Here is an 18,987-nt window from a genome sequence, read left to right on the forward strand (position 1 = left end):
TTCCATGTATATCAATCAGACTTTGCAAGGAGAAAGAAAGATTTGCATCTGAAATTAAGGGAAGAAGAATAAGTAAACTTTTAAGGAAGGGTTGCCAGCGTTTTTCTGTGCTGAGTAATCATGTCTGAAAGATATCACACACACACACACACACACACACACACGGAGCTGAACTCTCCCCTTGGCACAAATATCTCATGGGATGAGAAGCCCCAGAGTTCCTCCCTGAGTTGTTAACCCAGAAGCACTCCTTTTCTCCCCCTGCCTATTTATACAGACAGGGGTGCCATTTTTTAGATAAATGAAAGGAAGTGGAGAAGTTGTGCCTTAGCGATAGAACCTGTGTTTTCATGCTGAAGGGTTTAGGTTAAATTCTTGGAATCTCTAGTTCAGGGATCTGCAACCTGTGGCTCTCCAGATGTTCATGGACTGCAATTCCCATCAGAGCAGGGGCTGATGGGAATTGTAGCCCATGAACATCTAGAGAGCCGTAGGTTGCAGACCCCTGCTCTCGTTAAAGGGTACCAGTAGGTTTTTTCACCTCTAAGTGCACCTGGGGGTCTTCCAGGATTACAATTGATCTCTAGATGACAGACCTCGCCCTTCCCAACTCTAACCCCAAATCTCCTGGAATTACCCTACCTGGAGTTTGCAAGCCTACATGTCAGGTGTTGAAAAAAAATGCTTTCTGTATCTGTGACATCGCCAGAGTTCTTGCCAGTCCCAGCAGCCAGTGTTCAACTCTGCAGATCAGTGGCCTATCTGTGAGCTACTTTCAGTGGACAGTGTGGAGCAGAAGAGATTTGGCAGGTGAGCTAGAGTGGCAATAGGAGTTATGTTGTGCTACTCTAGGTCAGTCCCAAGGGATGCAATCTGAGGTGAGGTCAAGTACATGGCCTTCCGCCCAGGAACCTCATCACACTCCGCCAACCCTGAGCCGTGGCAGGTTGTTGGCAGGTTTCTCAGCCTCACCTTCTTCACAACGCTATGATTGTGTGAGGACAAAACGAAGGAGGGGGCAATGTTGTAAGCTGCTTTGGCTCCCCGCTGGGAAGAAAAGCGGGATATAAATATCTAAATAAATTCCAGCGCGGTATAGTGGTGAAGGGCAGCAGGCTCTAATCTGGAGAACTGGGCTGGTTTCTTCACTCCTCCGCAGGAAGAGTACTGGGTGACCTTGGGCCAATCTCCGTTCCCTCAGATAGCCTGTAACTCGTTATTCAGATACAGCCATGGATTAAATGCCATCAGCCTCCTTGCTTCTTTTTCTTGCAGGTAATTGGCTCATATGCCATAGGACTGATGGAATTTGTAGTCCATGAACATCTGGAGAACCACAGGTTGCAGACCCCTGCCTCAGGACTATCTCAGTTCACATAGAAACATGCAATGTCAAACCACCTCTGAACATCACACACACATACACACATACACACGTTCCAAAGGCCAACTCTTTGATATATAAATGTTTGCCAAAAAAACAAACAAACGTATATGTAAAGATATCTGTTACATTCTGATTTGTAAATGCCTCCTAATATCTACAATGATGTTATCAGCACAGGGGAATTCACCCATCCCTTTTAGTCAGAAGATTTTTGGCATTGCGGCAATACAGCCACAGTACACGAGCACGTTCAATGATGTAGAATAGTATATGGTTTGTAGAAGTACACACAGAGAGAAGTAATCACACAGCTTTGGTGGAATAATTTCCTCCCCTCTTAACCTCCCCAGATGGAGTTCGTCTAACCCTCTTGAGCTGCTCTCCTTTCTGACTTCAAACTCTTTATCTCCAGTTCTTCTTCCCTTTTCTGCTGACAATTGCCAGTTCTGCACACGCATCACACGATCTGAGCACAGCAACACCCAACAGCCCATACATCTTGCACAGATATCCATATGTCTGTTTGTGTGAAAGACCCAAAGTCTGTTCACTTTACCAGTTACTGGTGGTTTCAATCACATGTTCAGCTATATCTGTATTGAATATAGCATGAGGATTACTTGACACACATGTAAAGAAATCTTAAGTGTATACTGCATAAATAAGATTATAATTATTAAACTATTATATTTGATCTCAGACTACAGACTTATTTCCCTGGAGAACATGGCAGCTTTGGAGGGTGAGCTTTATGGAGTTATACCCTGCTGAGGTCCCTCCAGTGTGACGTAGTGGTTAAGAGCAGGTGGATTCTAACCTGGAGAACCAGGTTTGATTCCACACTCCTTCACCTGAGTGGCAGAGGCGTATCTGGTGCACCAGATGTGTTTCCGCACTCCTGCATTCCTGCTGGGTGACCTTGGGCTAGTCACAGTTCTTCGGAGCTCTCTCAGCCCCACCTACCTCACAAGGTGACTGTTGTGGGGAGAGGAAGAGAAAAGGACTTTGGAAGCCACTTTGAGTCTCCTTATGGGAGAGAAAGGTGGGATATAAATCCAAACTCTTCCCACCTTCCTAAGCTTCACCCTCAAAATCTCCCAAGTATTTCCCAATCCAGGGCTGACAATTCTATTTATACAGAGTGTACCTGCATCCACAGTAATTGGTGGGAAAGGATGTTTTGCTTGAGGTATCAATATTCTGCAGATGATATGATGTTGTTCCACGAGTTGGGCAGTTTCATGGACTAGGAACAGGTGGGTCCCTGCAAGCCCCCCAATATATGTGATCCCATAACATGTGAATTGTTCAGTGCGCGTTCAACTTCCATTCACACAGGGACCACCAGTTAGCGTGAACAGAAGTTTTTTCCGCATGGAAAACGCACATGTTTGCCCAAGGTTACGGCACTGCAGGTATTGTACTTCTAAAACTAGGCACCCCCAATGTGTGAACAAAATGCCACCATAAGATCGGCAGAGGGCAATAGAATTTATGACTCATATGGCACTGATCAGCCAAATTATTAACATGCTTGAATGAAACAGCCTAAAACTATCAAATTGCTGGCTGCAAACGTAGGGCGTGACTCTGCATCACTGGCCAGACAGAGGTTAATTCTTTGGGAATTTCCACGTTCCAGATTTTGGAATAAGCTTTGGTCTCTCAAGCAATAAATTTCTGAAAGTTTACCTCCTTCCTTAAAACACACAGCCTGAACGTCTCTGAAACAAAACAGGTCCCACATTTATCATTTCTAACCCTGTGATCTGCTTGGATTATTGTTGTTCTACATTGGTGGGCAGTTCTAAGTTAAAAGGATGTATTTCCCCCACACAAAAGGCTGCAAGTTTTCAGACAGAAATGTAAACATTTGATGAGTTCTGTATGGCTCTGGTTAAAGAGGAACTCATTTTCCCAGCCTTTCAAAGGGATGGTCCTTCGGCTCGTATGATGTCAGAGGGCGTAGTTCTAAAATCAGATGGAGCCCAACAGATGGTGGGCTGAAAATTATCAGCATCCATATGGACCTTGATAAATACAAGGAAAAGATGAATAATGGGAAAGGGAGAGAGTTTGAAGATCGCTTTGGCTATACTACCGGAGGCTTCCGTTCAAGGATATGTGGAAGGCTGTACAGTCGCCGGCACAGCTGCAAGTAATAAGTCCCATGTGTTATCCTGAGAAGTATGTATAGGTTCACTAAGGCATAGGATTGTGGTGAAGGTGTTAGCCCTAAATTTCCCCAGGCTGCAATCCTGTACACAGTTAACTGAGACGTACTGCAGATTAAACATGCAGAAAGTCAGGCTGCAGAAAGAAATGATAGATACAGGTATACATGCAAAAAACCACATAAAATCCCTTTGCTGAAAAGAGTGGTTGGGGGTTAAACTTGCTGATAACATTGCTATAGTTCCATGGATGTAATTAGCCAAATATAATGTTCAAGTGGCTTGGGTTCCAACATTGTGCCCGATTTTGTTCCAGTGCCTTAGTGGCAAAAGAACAGATTGTATCTCGAAACAAATAAACAGAGGAGAGTTAAACCAAATACTCCGCATAATGCATTCTATTTTTTTTAAATCACAACAAAATACAATACTTTGACGTTTAGACGGTCATACTTTTTTCACGATTTAGTCTTGGGTTTATCCGAGATAAATAGTACATCTTTAGCAGGTGTTGCTAAATGTTGCCCTGCTCCCCATCGAAATGGAGGAATTCTGATATTTTTTTTTGCACTATTTAGTCTCTTTATCCATGAGAGCCTCCTCTCCCCCCCCCTCCCCAATTTACACTTTGTTCATTATTATGGTGTCTCAGCATCTTAAACTCATGTCAGATCTTGCATTCCTGCTAGATCATGCATAACTCAGAGTTTAGCATTACGGATTTTCCTGAGACAGCTGAGCTGAGAATGCCAGAAGTTGTCAGATTCTATTTCAAGTCCTTGAAAGGAGTCGGAGACATCGTCTGTCACCTCTCCCTCCCTGCCACAAATCCTTCTAATATTAGTATAAGCAGAACTGAGCTCCACAGCTAAGGAAGCTGGTTTGCCACTTACGGCTTTATCGGCAAGCTCAGACTCGAAGAGCGCTGGTGTCATATAGTGAGTGTCAAGACGAGATGCTGTCTGGGAGGTCCTAGCTTCAATTCTCGCTTTAGTTCAGTGGGTAATTTTAAATAAGCCACCGTCTCTCAGTTGCCCCCCCCCCCCCAAAACCCCTATCTGTAATATGAGAATTTTGCTAACCTATCTAACAGGGTTGTATAGACTTAATGGTATCCAGTGAGTTTGTGGCCAGGTCCTTTTCATATGCCTTGATCCAGTATTTTGGTCTCTAGACCTACTTAAAGGGATGGTTCAGGGTAGTCCATCACTCTAAGCTCCCTTGAATTGCTCATAAGTTGTTGAAATTGGTTTCAGAGGGGTACTATTTTGTTGTGGTTCAAGTTCAGGGGTCTGCAACTTGTGGCTCTCCAGATGTTCATGGGCTACAATTCCCATCAGCCCCTGCCAGCATGGCCAATTGCAAGCAGGGGCTGATGGCATTTGTAGTCCATGAACATCTGGAGAGCTGCAGGTTGCAGACCCCTGTTCTAGTTCTTGCTACTGGCCAGGGTGACTATAGGGGACCTTCTTGTTTGGGGACCGCAAACCTTTGAATACAAATGCTGGGAAGCAAAATGGGCCCATGGCCACTAAGTCTTATTTTTGACCCTCCAGAGGAACAGGTTGACCACTGTGTGAGGCAAGATGCTGGACTGGGTAGACCTCTGATCCAATCAAGCAAGATGCTTCTTATGTAATGTCCTGGCAGGCAGATCTGTCAAGGTGGCACTGGTGAACTGCACCTGGTGGACTTTGTCCTGCAGTTGCATCCCTCTTTTGTTCTTAATATAAGCACACACACACCACCCCACCTTCTACATAGCAGCAGATCCATGTTTAAATGTAAGAGCTGCAGTTGCTGAGATTTGTTTGACCCTGAAATGATTGTTGGACTCTAGAGTCCACTCCTGCTACCTGTAGGAGCTCTCCCTGGTACTGAAGGATCTGGCTCTAACCAACTAATTATAATGGACTCTGCTGTTTGAAATATGATCTTGTCTTATCATGAGACTTTAATAAAACACTGGATATCATAATGGCACTTAAGATTATACTGACGTCATGATCAGAGCTGCCAAGAACTGCCACCAGGCTGTTAAACCAAAAAGTCCCAGCACATTATTTAGCCTCTCTACAAACTCAAAACAAAACAACAAGATTCTTGTTTAGAATATGAATGTTATTACTGTTCCTCCAATGGTATCCTGAGGGGTTTCCTGAACTCCTGGAATGTTGTACTTTCAGTCACCCTGGCCATGATATGTCTAGGTAGAGTTTAATTCATTCATTTATTTGGAATACTTTTCTCCTATTTATCACCCACACTGGGGGACTTAAAGCAACTTACAAAGCAAATTAAACTTAAAGATACAATTTTACAATAATATAATCCGACAGCTCCGTATATGAATGATATAATAAGCCTCAAGGATATCCTAAGCGATCAAAGTTCCCAGCAGCTTGACATACACGAAGTTGGCTGCAAGCTACAGGCCAAGAATGGCATGTATGTACATAAGTGCTTCCAGTTACAAATGACTTATGGTGACCTCAGCAAGGGGCTTTTAAGGCAAGTGATAAGCAGAGGCAGTTTACCACTGCCATCTGTAGCAGGTTCTTCCTTAGTCGTCCTTCATCTAAGTATCAACCCCTCTTAGCTTTTCAGATCTGTTGTGCTCAGACATCTTTCCTCCCTCCGTGAATGATAGTTTGATGAGAAAGAGGGCCATTTTTAATGAATATCTGGAATAGGACATTTTGCTCTAATTATTCATTTGAAGCATTGTCATCTTTGGGTTAAATGGCAACTTGATTTACATGGCCATTTTAAGATTCTGGTTTGTGCAACGTAAAAGAAGAGTTGGTTTGTATACCCCGCCTTTCTCTCCTGTAAGGAATCCCGTAGCAGCTTACAGACCTTTCTCTCCCCACAACAGACACCTTGTGAGATAGGTTGGGCTGAGACAGTTCAAAGAGAGCTGTGGCTAGCCCAAGGTCACCCAGCAGGCTTCATGTCTTCAAGGTGCTGGTTCTGACCTTTAAGGCCCTTTACGGCCTGGGGCCCTCATACCTACGGGACCGTCTCACCCCTTACGTCCCAAGTTGTGCCCTCCGCTCTGCGGAGGTGAATTTACTGGTGGTCCCCAGCCCCTCCATGATGCGGCTGGCCTCCACCTGGGCCAGGATGTTTACTGCCCTGGCTCCTGCCTGGTGGAACGCCCTTCCTCCAGCAGTTAGGGCCCTGTGGGACCTTGGAGAGTTCCGCAGGGCCTGCAAAACGGTGCTGTTCCACCAGGCTTTGGAGGGAGCCAGCCGCTGAGCCCGCCCCTCGTGTTGTCCTGCACACTGGCTATCTATTGGACCATCTGCCAATCCCCTCCCTTCCCAGGGTTTGATCACTGGGGTTGGGTGCCAGACGTCTTCTATTATTAATCAAATTATTTATTGAAGGCTACTACTGCTGCCGTAGTTTTATAGTTTTAAGGTTTTGTATTTTAACTGGGGTTATTCGATTTGTTTTATTGTATTGTTGTTTGTTGTGCACCGCCCTGAGCCCTTTGGGGGTAGGGCGGTTTACCAAATCGAATAAATAAATAAATAAAATAAATAAAATGTGTAGGAAATGGGAAAACAAATCCATTTCATCAGAGAAGAGTCCATTGTTCATGTGGATGAGTCAGGAATCAAACCCGGTTCTCCAGATCAGAGTCCACCACTCTTAACCACTATACCATACAGTTGTTTTAAAAAGAATTATGCCACACCACTGTCTCAGAGAAGCTTTTCCACACGGGCCCATAAAAATGGGTTAAAGGCGGGATAAAACCTGGGTGCGTGTGTGTGGGGGTACTTCGCATGGATCCCGCTCCTAATGTGTGTCCGCTTCACATTTTCCATCACTGCCTCCCCAACCCGGGTTTTTCAAGAATTGCAGTATCTTCGATTCTTTTGTTTTAATGCAGCTACACTTTCCCCTGTTTCTTTACCTCCCGACTCACATCTGCGAAGGCAGGCAGGCTCCTCTGGCATCAGCAAGGCTCTGGGGGTGCATATGTTCCTGCCTGTGTAGCTGCACATCGGTGGTAGGTAGGTACAAAAAAACCCGACCGCCTCCGTGTGAAGGCGCATCGGTGGCCCATGTTAGCTCCAGGGCCACCCGCATAGAGCCGTGCCGAATGGCCCAAGGCTGCACCAGGCTCATGTACCCTGGCTGCACCCGTGTTTATTGGCCCGTGCGGAAAGGGCCTGAGAGACTTTCAGAATGCCATCCAGGATTTTAGCCTGCTTGCGCCTTCTCTGCAGCTGCTTTCAATTGTCTGCTAAATATATCACAGGCTATGCTGACCGCAGAACACAATGCAGCAGCCACCACTATGGTGTTGATCAAGGGAAAAAAGCCCTCGGATTATCTGAAGGACGTGTACTGGCATAGAATGAATGGCGAGGAACGACATATCAGATGGGAAACTGAGAGTGAGAGGCAGCGGGAGCAACACCATACAGGTCTACTGGGAAGTAAATCTCATTGTTTTCAGTGGGGCCTTAGTGTTCTTAGGATCCCAGCCAAGTGACCTGTGTTTGTTTTGCAGGTTTGTGTAAAACATGCTGCTGTTTTAAAACACGGAGGGACTCTGAGGTCTGTAGTTGGGTCCATGGCTAAGCAGGGACTGAAATCTGGTTACAAATCAAGGTTGATCAAATAAGATAACTTCAGAAGGTAGCTGTGTTGGTCTGTGGGAGACCAATAATACCTTGGAAATGAACAATATTTTGGGGGGTAGAATCATAGAGTTGGAAGAGTCCAACTCTATGTCCAACATCAAGTCCAATCCCCTGCCATGCAGGAACACACAATCAAAGCACTCCCGGCATATGTTCATCCAGCCTCTGTTTAAAAACCTCCAAAGAAGGAGACTCCACCACTCTCTGAGGCAGGGAATTCCACTGTCGAACAGTCCTGGCGGTCAGGAAGTTCTTCCTAATGTTTAGGTGGAATCTCTTTTCCTTCACCTTGAATCCATTACTCCTTGTCCTACCTAGTGTCTGAGGAAGCAGGGTATAAGCTTTTGAGAGTCAGTGGTCTCTTTGTTAGAGCTTTGGCTCTCAAAAACGTATACCCCCCAATCTTGTTGGTGTCTAAGGTGCTACTGGACTCAAATCTAGCTTTTCTTCTGGAGACCACCATGATTGCTCTCTGAAACTATCTTCATGGAAGGCACCAAATTCAGCAGCATGTAGTGGAAATCCATCCATGGTATCTGATGAAGGGAGTCAAAAGACTCAAAAGCTTATATCCGAAAAATCTTGTTTGTCTCTAAAGCTCTAGTACACTCAAATCTATCTAATCAAATAAGAGCAAGTAATGCTCGCAAGCTGACCTTCATTGGCAAAGCCCCACACATTTCAAGTTTGAATAACCACATCAGCAAGGGAAGAGTTCTTTTGCAAGCGTTAAACCACTATTATGCTTATGAACTGGGTCTCCATTGGAATGAACTTTCAGCTGAAAAGCCATCTTTTCTAATTAATTTGCCCTGTTTCTAGCGCTCAATGGTTTATGGGTGTTAGCATTTTAATCAACTGGTTAGAGAAGTAACCAGTGGCCACATGATGTTTTACAGTCACTTTGGCCACAGTGCGAGACCTCCTTGTATTTCAATCTAAAGTCCTTTTTCCTCCTTAGTTTCTTGAAGAGCTCGCCATTGTAGGCCGGACTAGATGTTACGGCATCCACAGTTCTGACCCATGGATGCCAACACCAATTTAGAGAAGAATCTGGCCATTTAAAAATCCCAGGAAGGCCCAATCCTCAGGGCCATGGCTCAGTGGTAGAGCGTCTGTTTGACATGAAGAAGGTCCCAAATTAAGTCCCTAGAGCCATGGTGGCGAACCTATGGCTCTCCAGATGTTCACAGACTACAATTCCCATCAGCCCCTGCCACCATGGCCAATTGTGTGTGACCATCTGGGTGACCTTAGGCTAGTCAGTTATTTGGAGCTCTCTCAGCCCCACCTATCTCACATGGTGTTTGTTGTGAGGGGGGAAGGGAAAGTTATAGACTCCCAAAGGGGGTGCCCCCATCCCCCATTGTTTCCAATGGGAGCTAATAAGAGATGGGGGCTACACCTTTGAGGCTCCATAACTTTCGACCCCTTGAACCAAACTTCACCAAACCTGGGTGGTATCATCAGGAGAATCTCCTAAAGATGTCCTGAAATTTTGGTGCTGCTAGCTTAACAATTGCATGCCTGACAGCAGGCACCCTCCAACTTTCCCTAGATTCTCCTTTTAAATCCACCCCCTTCAGCATGGATTTAAAGGGAGAATCTGAGGTCCCCAGTTTAAACATTGAACATAAGAACATAAGAACAAGCCAGCTGGATCAGACCAAAGTCCATCTAGTTCAGCTCTCTGCTACTCGCAGTGGCCCACCAGGTGCCTTGGGGAGCTCACATGTAGGATGTGGACGCAATGGCCTTCTGCGGCTGTTGCTCCCGATTACCTGGTCTGTTGAGGCATTTGCAATCTCAGATCAAGGAGGATCAAGATTGGTAGCCATAAATCGACTTCTCCTCCATAAATCTGTCCAAGCCCCTTTTAAAGCTATCCAGGTTAGTGGCCATCACCACCTCCTGTGGCAGCATATTCCAAACACCAATCACACGTTGCGTGAAGAAGTGTTTCCTTTTATTAGTCCTAATTCTTCCCCCCAGCATTTTCAATGGATGCCCCCTGGTTCTAGTATTGTGAGAAAGAGAGAAACATTTCTCTCTGTCAACATTTTCTACCCCATGCATAATTTTATAGACTTCAATCATATCCCCCCCATTGAAAATGATGCTGTTTTAGGGTGGGGGAGAATCCACCCCAAAACAGCATCACTTTCAATTTTGTTTTAACTGGGGACCCCAGATTCTCTAAGGTGGATTTAAAAGGAGAATCTGGGTGCCCTAGCTTAAACACCATTGAAAGTGATGCTGTTTGGGGGTGGATTCCAGCATCACAGTGGCTGCCCATGGGGGGGCGCGCGCAAAACTCAGATTTTGCACCGGGCTCCATTTCCCCTAGCTACGCCTCTGCCACTTTGAGTCTCCTTATGGGAGAGAAAGGGGGGATATAAATCCAAAACGTTTGTCCTCTTCTCTTTGTGTGAGTAGATCGAATAGGTCTTCTGGTCTGAGTCGACTGATGGACCCGTGGTCAATTCAATTCAACTTATTACAGTCAAAGACCAGCAAATTACAGTCAGGGACCGACAAATTCTATACAGCAAATTACAGTCAAGGATCAACAAATTCTATACACACTCTCAACCTTGTAATTCCCAGTGTAATTGTAATATATAATATACCCTAAAATCAACACTGAGGCCTAATTTGTTTCACTTATCCCATACATACAGTAACTTAACATTAAAATACATCCAGTCCATAACTTAGCGTTAAAAACTTAAATGGACCAGTGGTCTGATTCAGCCCGCAGCAGCTTTATGTATTCGTATACTCACCAAATTGTGATGACTATTGTTATGCTGTAACTTTGCTTGGGTTTGTGACGGTGACCTTTCTGTTGCAGATGCATTGCGAGAGATTTATATGCATTTTGAGAATACTCGGAACCACGCTGTTTGGGGTGTCCCTTCTGCTCGGCATCTCGGCTGCTTACATTGTGGGCTACCAGTTCATCCAAACGGACAACTATTATTTCTCGTTCGGACTCTACGGTGCTATCCTGGCATCGCACCTCATCATCCAAAGCCTGTTTGCCTTTCTCGAGCACCGGAAGATGAAGCGCTCCCTCGAGACGCCCATCAAGCTGAACAAAACGGTGGCCCTGTGCATTGCTGCCTATCAGGAGGACCCCGACTACTTAAGGAAATGTTTACTGTCAGTGAAAAGGCTGACCTATCCTGGAATTAAAGTGATTATGGTGATTGATGGGAATTCGGAAGACGATGTTTACATGATGGACATTTTCAGCGAAATCATGGGCAGAGACAGATCTGCCACGTACATCTGGAGGAATAACTTTCATCACAAAGGTCCGGAGGAGACCGACGAGTCCCACCGGGACAGCATGCAGCACGTCACCCAACTGGTGCTGTCCAACAAAAGTGTTTGCATCATGCAGAAATGGGGCGGAAAAAGAGAAGTTATGTACACGGCGTTCAAAGCACTGGGGAGAAGCGTGGATTATGTGCAGGTAGGTATTAAAAGCCCTCTCTCGCTGCCAAGCCAAACACGGCTCCAAAGAAAGCACGTCTTGTACATTTTGGGCTGGGTGTTGCAGCTCTTCTGTGAACAGAGTGGCCCTTTTACTCTCTATCTGAAAACAGCAGCCCTGTTGAAAAGCGTTCCCTCCTTAAACAGTTAACTGTCCAGTGGACACAATGACGTGTCACGCCGGTGCAGGGACAGAGCCTGCAGTATCTGCGGGGGGATGAGTGTCTTATTTTCCCCCATGCCATAATGAATTTGGAAATCAACGTGGAGGCCACATTCAATACAGATCAGCGATCGTGGCATCAGAACAACTTCCCCTGCAGCCTCTGCTATTTACAAATTATTCTGCAGGAGAAGTTCAATCTTTACTTGATGGCCATTGGCCACTGAAATTAAGGCAATAATAAGTCAACAAATTCAAACACATACTTTTAAAAATGAAATCTTATAAACAAACGAAAGAACAAAACCTTAAAAGCTAAGAAATTTGTATAATATTGAAGATTATAACTTAGCCTTTAAGCTACAACCTTTCTGCAGTCTAAGGCCCCTTCCGCACAGGCAAAATAATGCATTTTCAAACCACTTTCACAACTGTTTGCAAGTGGATTTTGCTATTCTGCACAGCTTCAAAGAGCACTGAAAGCAGTTTGAAAGTGCATTATTCTGCATGTGCGGAATGAGCCTAAGTTTTGATGAGAGAAACATAAGCATCGCTACCTTGTGCATGACATCCTCAAAGACATCAGTCATTGTAAAACACACTTTATTCTGCAGGAGAAAAGGTAGCAGAATAGGATAAATCTGTGACACTGAGGTTTAGCAATACTGGGGATTTTGTAGAAATTTCTAAGGCCCTGGCTGGGCTGATCCCATTGCCAGTACATCCCAAGTCCTTGAGATTTCACAGTAGGTCAATCAGTTTTGGATCCCTGTAGGCTGTACTAAGGAGCCACGTGGCGTAGTGGTTAAGTGCTTGCACTGCCACTCACACGGTCAGGAGTTCGAGCTCCCTGGGGGTCAGATATCCTGGCAGCTGGCTCATGGTCAACTCAGCCATCCATCCATTCCTTGGTCAGTAAATGAGTACCTAGCACACATCTAGGGGGTAAAGAATAGCCGGGGAAAGCAATGGCAAACTACCCACAAAAACAGCTTGCCTGTGAAATCACTGCTTGCAGTGGTATCCCAGGGTCGAACACGACTGAAGGGGGAACTTTACCTTTTAGGCTGTACTAAGTTATTGTTTAGCATAAAATGGGGCACTGGTACCCCAACAGTACTTTTCTAAGGAGAAAGGGTTACCGCATTCAGGTTGGGAAATTCCTGTAGATATAGGGATAGAACATGAGGAAGGCAGTAGTTGGGTAAAATGTGGTATCATGCCACAAGTTCTGCTTTCCGGAGTACCCATTTTCTCCAAGGGAAATTGATCTCTGTACTCTGGAGATCAGTTGTAATTCCAGGGAATAGCCAGGAAGTTCACACCCCTGTAATCAGAGTGACATTGACCTGAAATCAACGTAGAACGATTTAGCTTTGCTTAGAATTCCATTTCAAATGTGCCAATGCAATCTTAGTGTGGATTCCGCACAGGCAAATAGAACAGGTGTAGAACGCAATACAAATTGGGGTTTTTTGTGGGGGGACACTTAGCGCAGGTCCCACCCCCAAAATGAGTTTGCCCCGTTTTATTTCCCTCAACCTGTGATTTTTGAAAATCACTAAACCAGTGATTCTTTTACCAAATCCCAGGTTGGAGCCACCCCCGTGCGAACAGCCAGGCAGGAGGAACTTTATTTGCCTCCCTTCCACCCGCGCCAGCCACAATCAGGGAGAATCTGCCTGACACAGCAATGCATTCAGCATTGCCCTCCCATTGCAGGGAGATCCCTTTTTCTTTTTCTATTATTCTGCAGGTTGCACACGTGCAGCTATGCTGATGCAGCTGATTGTGTTGTGGGACAATTGGCATGGCTGTCGGGCATTCATTTCTGTATGCCTGCACAGCTACGCATGTGTAGCAGGACATTTTTTTTAAGAAACAGAAGTGTCTCCATGCGAAGCCTTGAAAGCAACCTGGATTGTTTCCACGGGCTCCAATCGCTGCCTGCACAGCGCACACGATGAACGGGGGGAAAAAATCAGGTTTCTTTATAATGACTGCAACCCATTATTCATCCACTTAAGCTTACCTGAATTTCATTGTATCTACTAACTTGTATCCACTAACTTGAAACTGGCTCAGAATCAAGAATAGTCATATGCCAGCTTAGCCAAACTGGGTCCACTGGTTTTGTTTTGAGAGTCATCGTGGCGTAGTGGTTAAGAGCAGGTGGAATCTAATCTGGAGAACCTGGTTTGATTCCCCACTCCTCCACCTGAGTGGCAGAGGCTTGTCTGGTGAACCAGATGTGTTTCCGCACTCCTGCATTCCTGCTTGGTGACCTTGGGCTAGTCACAGTTCTTTGGAACTCTCTCAGCCCCACCCTACCTCACAAGGGGAGAGGAAGGGAAAAGAGCTTGCAAGCCACCTTGAGTCTCCTTACAGGAGAGAAAGGTGGGGTATAAATCCAAACTCCTCCTCCTCTCCTCCTCCTCCTCCTCTTCCATCTTTGTTTACACTCAGTAAATAAACTTACACGTTTATCACTATCCACAATCTCATGGAGTTCACCTATGCAATGACCGATACAGTGTATATAAACAGATTGAAATGGGCTGTTGGGAGTTTTCCGGGCTGTGTGACAATGGTCTGGTAGTTTTTGCACCTCTTCAGAGTCGTGTCCTGGTGAAATATGTTTCTTTCCTTGGATGTCCCACCATGTCATGCTTCTGAAGATGCCAGCCAGAGATGCGGGCAAGGCTGCACAGCCCAAGGCTGCACAGCCCGGAAACTCACAAAAAAACCCAGTAGATTCCAGTCGTGAAAGCCCTTGACAATACATTGAAAAATGACCAATGTGACCGAAGACTGCTACTGTGGACCTTTGGAGAGATACTAGCTCCGAAAGAAGGGAGGAAGGCGTGGACCAAACAGGAGCTTCCCCAACAGGTCACTTGTCACAACAGTTGCGGTTTCCTAAAGCAAAGTGGCCACTGCTGTTATTGGAGAGAACAAAAGTGAATCCCAATGTCCCCACAACTGCCCCTTCTCTTAAAGGTACAGGACATTTTTGGCCCGGCCTGTTAGCAACCCTTCATAGAATGCAGAATTTTACTGGGTGGTTTTCTTTTCACAGAGCTGCAGGTCTGGAAACTGTTTGACTTGGCAGAATTGCCCCCTTTTAAATTTAGGCACATGAGCATCAAAGCAAATCTGTGCCCCAAATCTATGCCAGCCTGGGTCCCCGCTGGGGGAGAAAGTGGGGTATAAGTGCAATAAATAAATGAGCTTTCTTGGCCCACAACAATGTAGCTTTTTGCCTCTCTGTATTTTTTTGTCAGTTCACAGCTCCTTCTGCCTCTGGCCCTAAGTGAAGATTTGTCCTGGCTCGCCTTTCAGTAGTCCCTTCATTCATTCCACTTTAAAACACAAACTTTCCACTTGGTTCTTTGCTTCTGCAGCAGTCCCCACTGCCAGCATCACACAAACCTTTGCTCTGTGAATTTCCGGCTTCTTCAGAATCAGAGTAGAAGAAGAAGAGGAAGAGTTTGGATTTATATCCCCCACCCCCTTTCTCTCCTTCAGGAGACTCAAAGGGGCTGACAATCGCCTTGCCCTTCCCCCCTCACAACAAACACCCTGTGAGGTAGGTGGGGCTGAGAGAGCTCCGAGAAGCTGGGACTAGCCCAAGGTCACCCAGCTGGTGTGTGTGGGAGTGCACAGGCTAATCTGAATTCCCCAGATAAGCCTCCACAGCTCAGGCGGCAGAGCTGGGAATCAAACCCGCTTCCTCCAGATTAGATACATGAGCTCTTAACCTCCTATGCCACTGCTGCTCCCTACGTGTGGGTATAGGTATAGTGTGAGAAGCCAAAGGTGCTTTCTGTGTCACTCATGAAAGCAAGCACACTAATAGTTCACTTGTGAAAACAAACACACTAACAAGACCATGCTTGGCAGGGTCTAACCATTCTAAGTCCACTGAAGTCAAGGGCTTAGGAAGTGACATCAGTACTGTAAAAGTCCTATCGCAGAAAGAACCAAATAAATCCATGGGCCATCTGGAGCTATTAGCCCTGATAGCTAAATGGAACTGCCATCTTCAAAGGCAGAAGTAGGGCATCACTTTGGGGACTCTTGGATTCTATGCCCTGCTTGTGGGCTGTCCACTGTGAGAAGCCAAGGGGGGAAATAAGATGCTGAACTAGACGGATTGAACCAGAAGGGCTGGGCCATAAGGACTTGGAGACCAGAATGACTTTCCAGAATATAGTCCAGATCAGGGATTCCCAACATGGCGCCAGTGGGCACCATGGTGGCCCCAACACCAAGGATTTTTTTAGAAAGTGGACAAGGCCAAAGGCGAGTCTTGCCCATCAGGGCTTCTGGCCGCTGGGAATTTAATTGCCTGTGCAGATTTTTTAAAAAACGTTGCTTTGTCCGCCACTACCACCACAGTACAAGGATCTTCACTGTGTGACTGGACTGTATCCCTAAATTTTCTGGCACATACTCGCGTTAGGTGTAGGACTGGTGCTGAATCAGGAGGGAAGGCAGTTTCTCTGTCCCACCCAGTCCTTTTTTATACTCTTCCCCTTCTATTTGTAAAAGCTTGCCAGCTGCAGGATTGTTGTGTACAGCAAATTGTAAAGGGGAGAAGATGCAGTCAAGTGGACCAGGGGAAAACTCAACTGGAGAATCTACAGTAGGGGTAGCCACCTATGGTGCTCCAGATGTTCATGGTCCACAATTCCCATCAACCCCAATTGGCCATGCTGGCAGGGGCTGATGGGAATTGTTGACCATGAACATCTGCAGCACCATAGGTTGGCCACCACTGAATCTACAGCTATCTTGTTTCTCTGTTCAGCAGCACTTTTAGAAAGGTTCAGGTGAATCTCCTGCACTGTAGACTTAAATAAGAAGACTTACCTGTTCACATTATGCAAGCAGCCTCCATGATAGGGATGCCAACTTCCAGGTAGCAGGTGGAGATCTACTATTCCAGTTGATCTCCAACCTACAGAGATCTGTTCTCCTGGAGAAAATAGGTGCTGGACTCTACAGCATTATACCCTGATGAAGTTGTTCTCTTCCCCAACTTCAACTCAAAAATCTCATCCCAACGCAGAGTTGGCAAACCTGCAGAGAATATTCCCTGAGATTTACCTGTATCCAGAGGTGGGATCCAGCAGGTTCTCACAGGTTCCCGAGAGTAGGTTACTAATTATTTGTGTGTGCCGAGAGGGGGTTACTAATTGGTGATTTTGCCACGTGATTTTTGCCTTAGTTACGCCCCTCCTCTCAGCAGTAGCGCGCAGAACTTGAAGCAGTTTAGCAGGAGGTGCACCAGCATGCATGGCAGCCTGCGCGCATTCGTTTCCCGTCCAAGGACCGGTGCAGTGGCTGTGTCCTTGCCACAGCCGCGCCCAGGAATGCCCGGCCACGCCCCCATCGTGCCCCGCCCAGCCCCATTGGCGCTACGCCACAGTTTGAATCCCACCACGATGGGAAACTGTTACTAAAATTTTTGGATCCCACCACTGTCTGTATCCCTATTTGCAAGTTACAGTGAATGCACATACAATCCATGTGCAGTGTATACTGGATTTATATATATCCATACACACCCACACACGTGTTGAAAAATTCTCACACAACATTCAATGCATGCATAGCTGAATGGGTGACATAATCCACATGTCTATCCAGTACCAGCGCCTGGTTTTATTTGCGAAGTGAACATATGTGGACTTTCTCTTATGTACAGACAGTAAACATGGATGCATGGGCGTTCACTGTAACATGTGAACAGGGTAGTATTTCTCATCAGAAATGACCTCTCTTTTTTTTTTACGAAACAGAACAAAACCACATCTTAAAAACTTCCCCTCGTTGCCAGATGTAAACTGGGCTTCAAGGCCATTATTCCTCCTGTGAAAAGCCTGGAGGCCCCCTGTCCATGCACTCTTCTCAAAGAGTATCTCTAAGGATTGGCAGAGTCTGTGAAAACGGAGAGTTTTTAAAGCCCTATAAAAACTTGTTAAGAAGCCGGGAGGGGGACAGGGCGGGGTGGGGAGTGGGTTGCGGGGTCTGCGCTTAGAAATACAAACAAGAGAGATCCTTCAGCCAAGCAGGGCCGGCTTCACCGCTTACAGCTGCATTACCTCACTCAAGGCAAAAAAAGCTTGGCTTTTAAAGCCTCTGTCACACCGTTCACTTAAAAATGAATTAGGTAGGGCCTGCTCCTCCATTTCCAAAAAGCACAAGCTGCAGGCAGGGATTACTGGCCAGCTGTGGGGCGTCTGGCAGACATTTCTCCCCCCGCCCCCGGCTCCTCTGTTCTACTAGACCTGAAGCCCCCCCCCCCCCCCTCAAAAGATTTCACAAAATATTCTCGGCCATGTAAGTGAGTTGTGAAATGCCATTGTCAGGTTGTCGGCGGCTGGCCCCAGAAGGTAGAAGCTGCTGAGGTAAAAAGTGAAAAGCAGAAGCGGAATTTCACACCACACTGGAAAATGGGCAAATCTGTCACAATTTGACCTTGACTTGGCATTAATGTTGTCATTTCATTTCATTCATATAGCGATGGCTAAGAGATAAAGAACGTGTTTTGTACCTAGAAAGTCCCAGATTCAATCTCTTAATGATCGATCGATCTATCTATTGATCGATCGATCCATCGATCCATCGATCTATCCATCGATCTATCGATCTATCCATCGATCGATCCATCCATCGATCGATCGATCGATCTATCTATCTATCTATCTATCTATCTATCTATCTATCTATCTATCTATCTATCTATCTATCTATCTATCTATCTATCTATCTATCTATCTATCTATCTATCTATCTATCTATCTATCTATCTATTGTTTAGATTTGTAGACCGCCCCATCCCCTAGGGGCTCTGGGCGGTGTACAACAACATCAACATATATCCAGCTTGCAACGAAATAAACAATTATTACATGTATTAAAATCCATTATAATCATTAAAACAGCGGTCAATACAATAATAACAGGCGTCCCATAACCCGATTAATTAAAAAGCCTCCCCGAAAAGAGGGAACGGCCGGACTCCTCCTTAGGAGGGTAGCATAGATGTAAACAAAATAATGGTAAAAGTAAATGAGTAAAGGGGGTGGG

At 45.7% G+C, this 18,987-nt stretch overlaps 1 protein-coding gene across 1 annotated transcript in view; it reads left to right on the forward strand.

Annotated features, from left to right (window-relative positions):
- The window catches only part of HAS2 (hyaluronan synthase 2), a 50,762-nt gene that overhangs the window by 17,477 nt on the left and 14,298 nt on the right, over positions 1–18,987 (forward strand). The window contains exon 2 of the mRNA XM_048508260.1: positions 11,080–11,706. Within this exon, the coding sequence (XP_048364217.1) occupies positions 11,080–11,706 (627 nt within the window). The remainder of the gene's footprint in view (positions 1–11,079; positions 11,707–18,987) is intronic.

This window comes from Sphaerodactylus townsendi, linkage group LG09, assembly GCF_021028975.2.
Source record: "Sphaerodactylus townsendi isolate TG3544 linkage group LG09, MPM_Stown_v2.3, whole genome shotgun sequence".
NCBI classification, from domain to species: domain Eukaryota; kingdom Metazoa; phylum Chordata; class Lepidosauria; order Squamata; family Sphaerodactylidae; genus Sphaerodactylus; species Sphaerodactylus townsendi.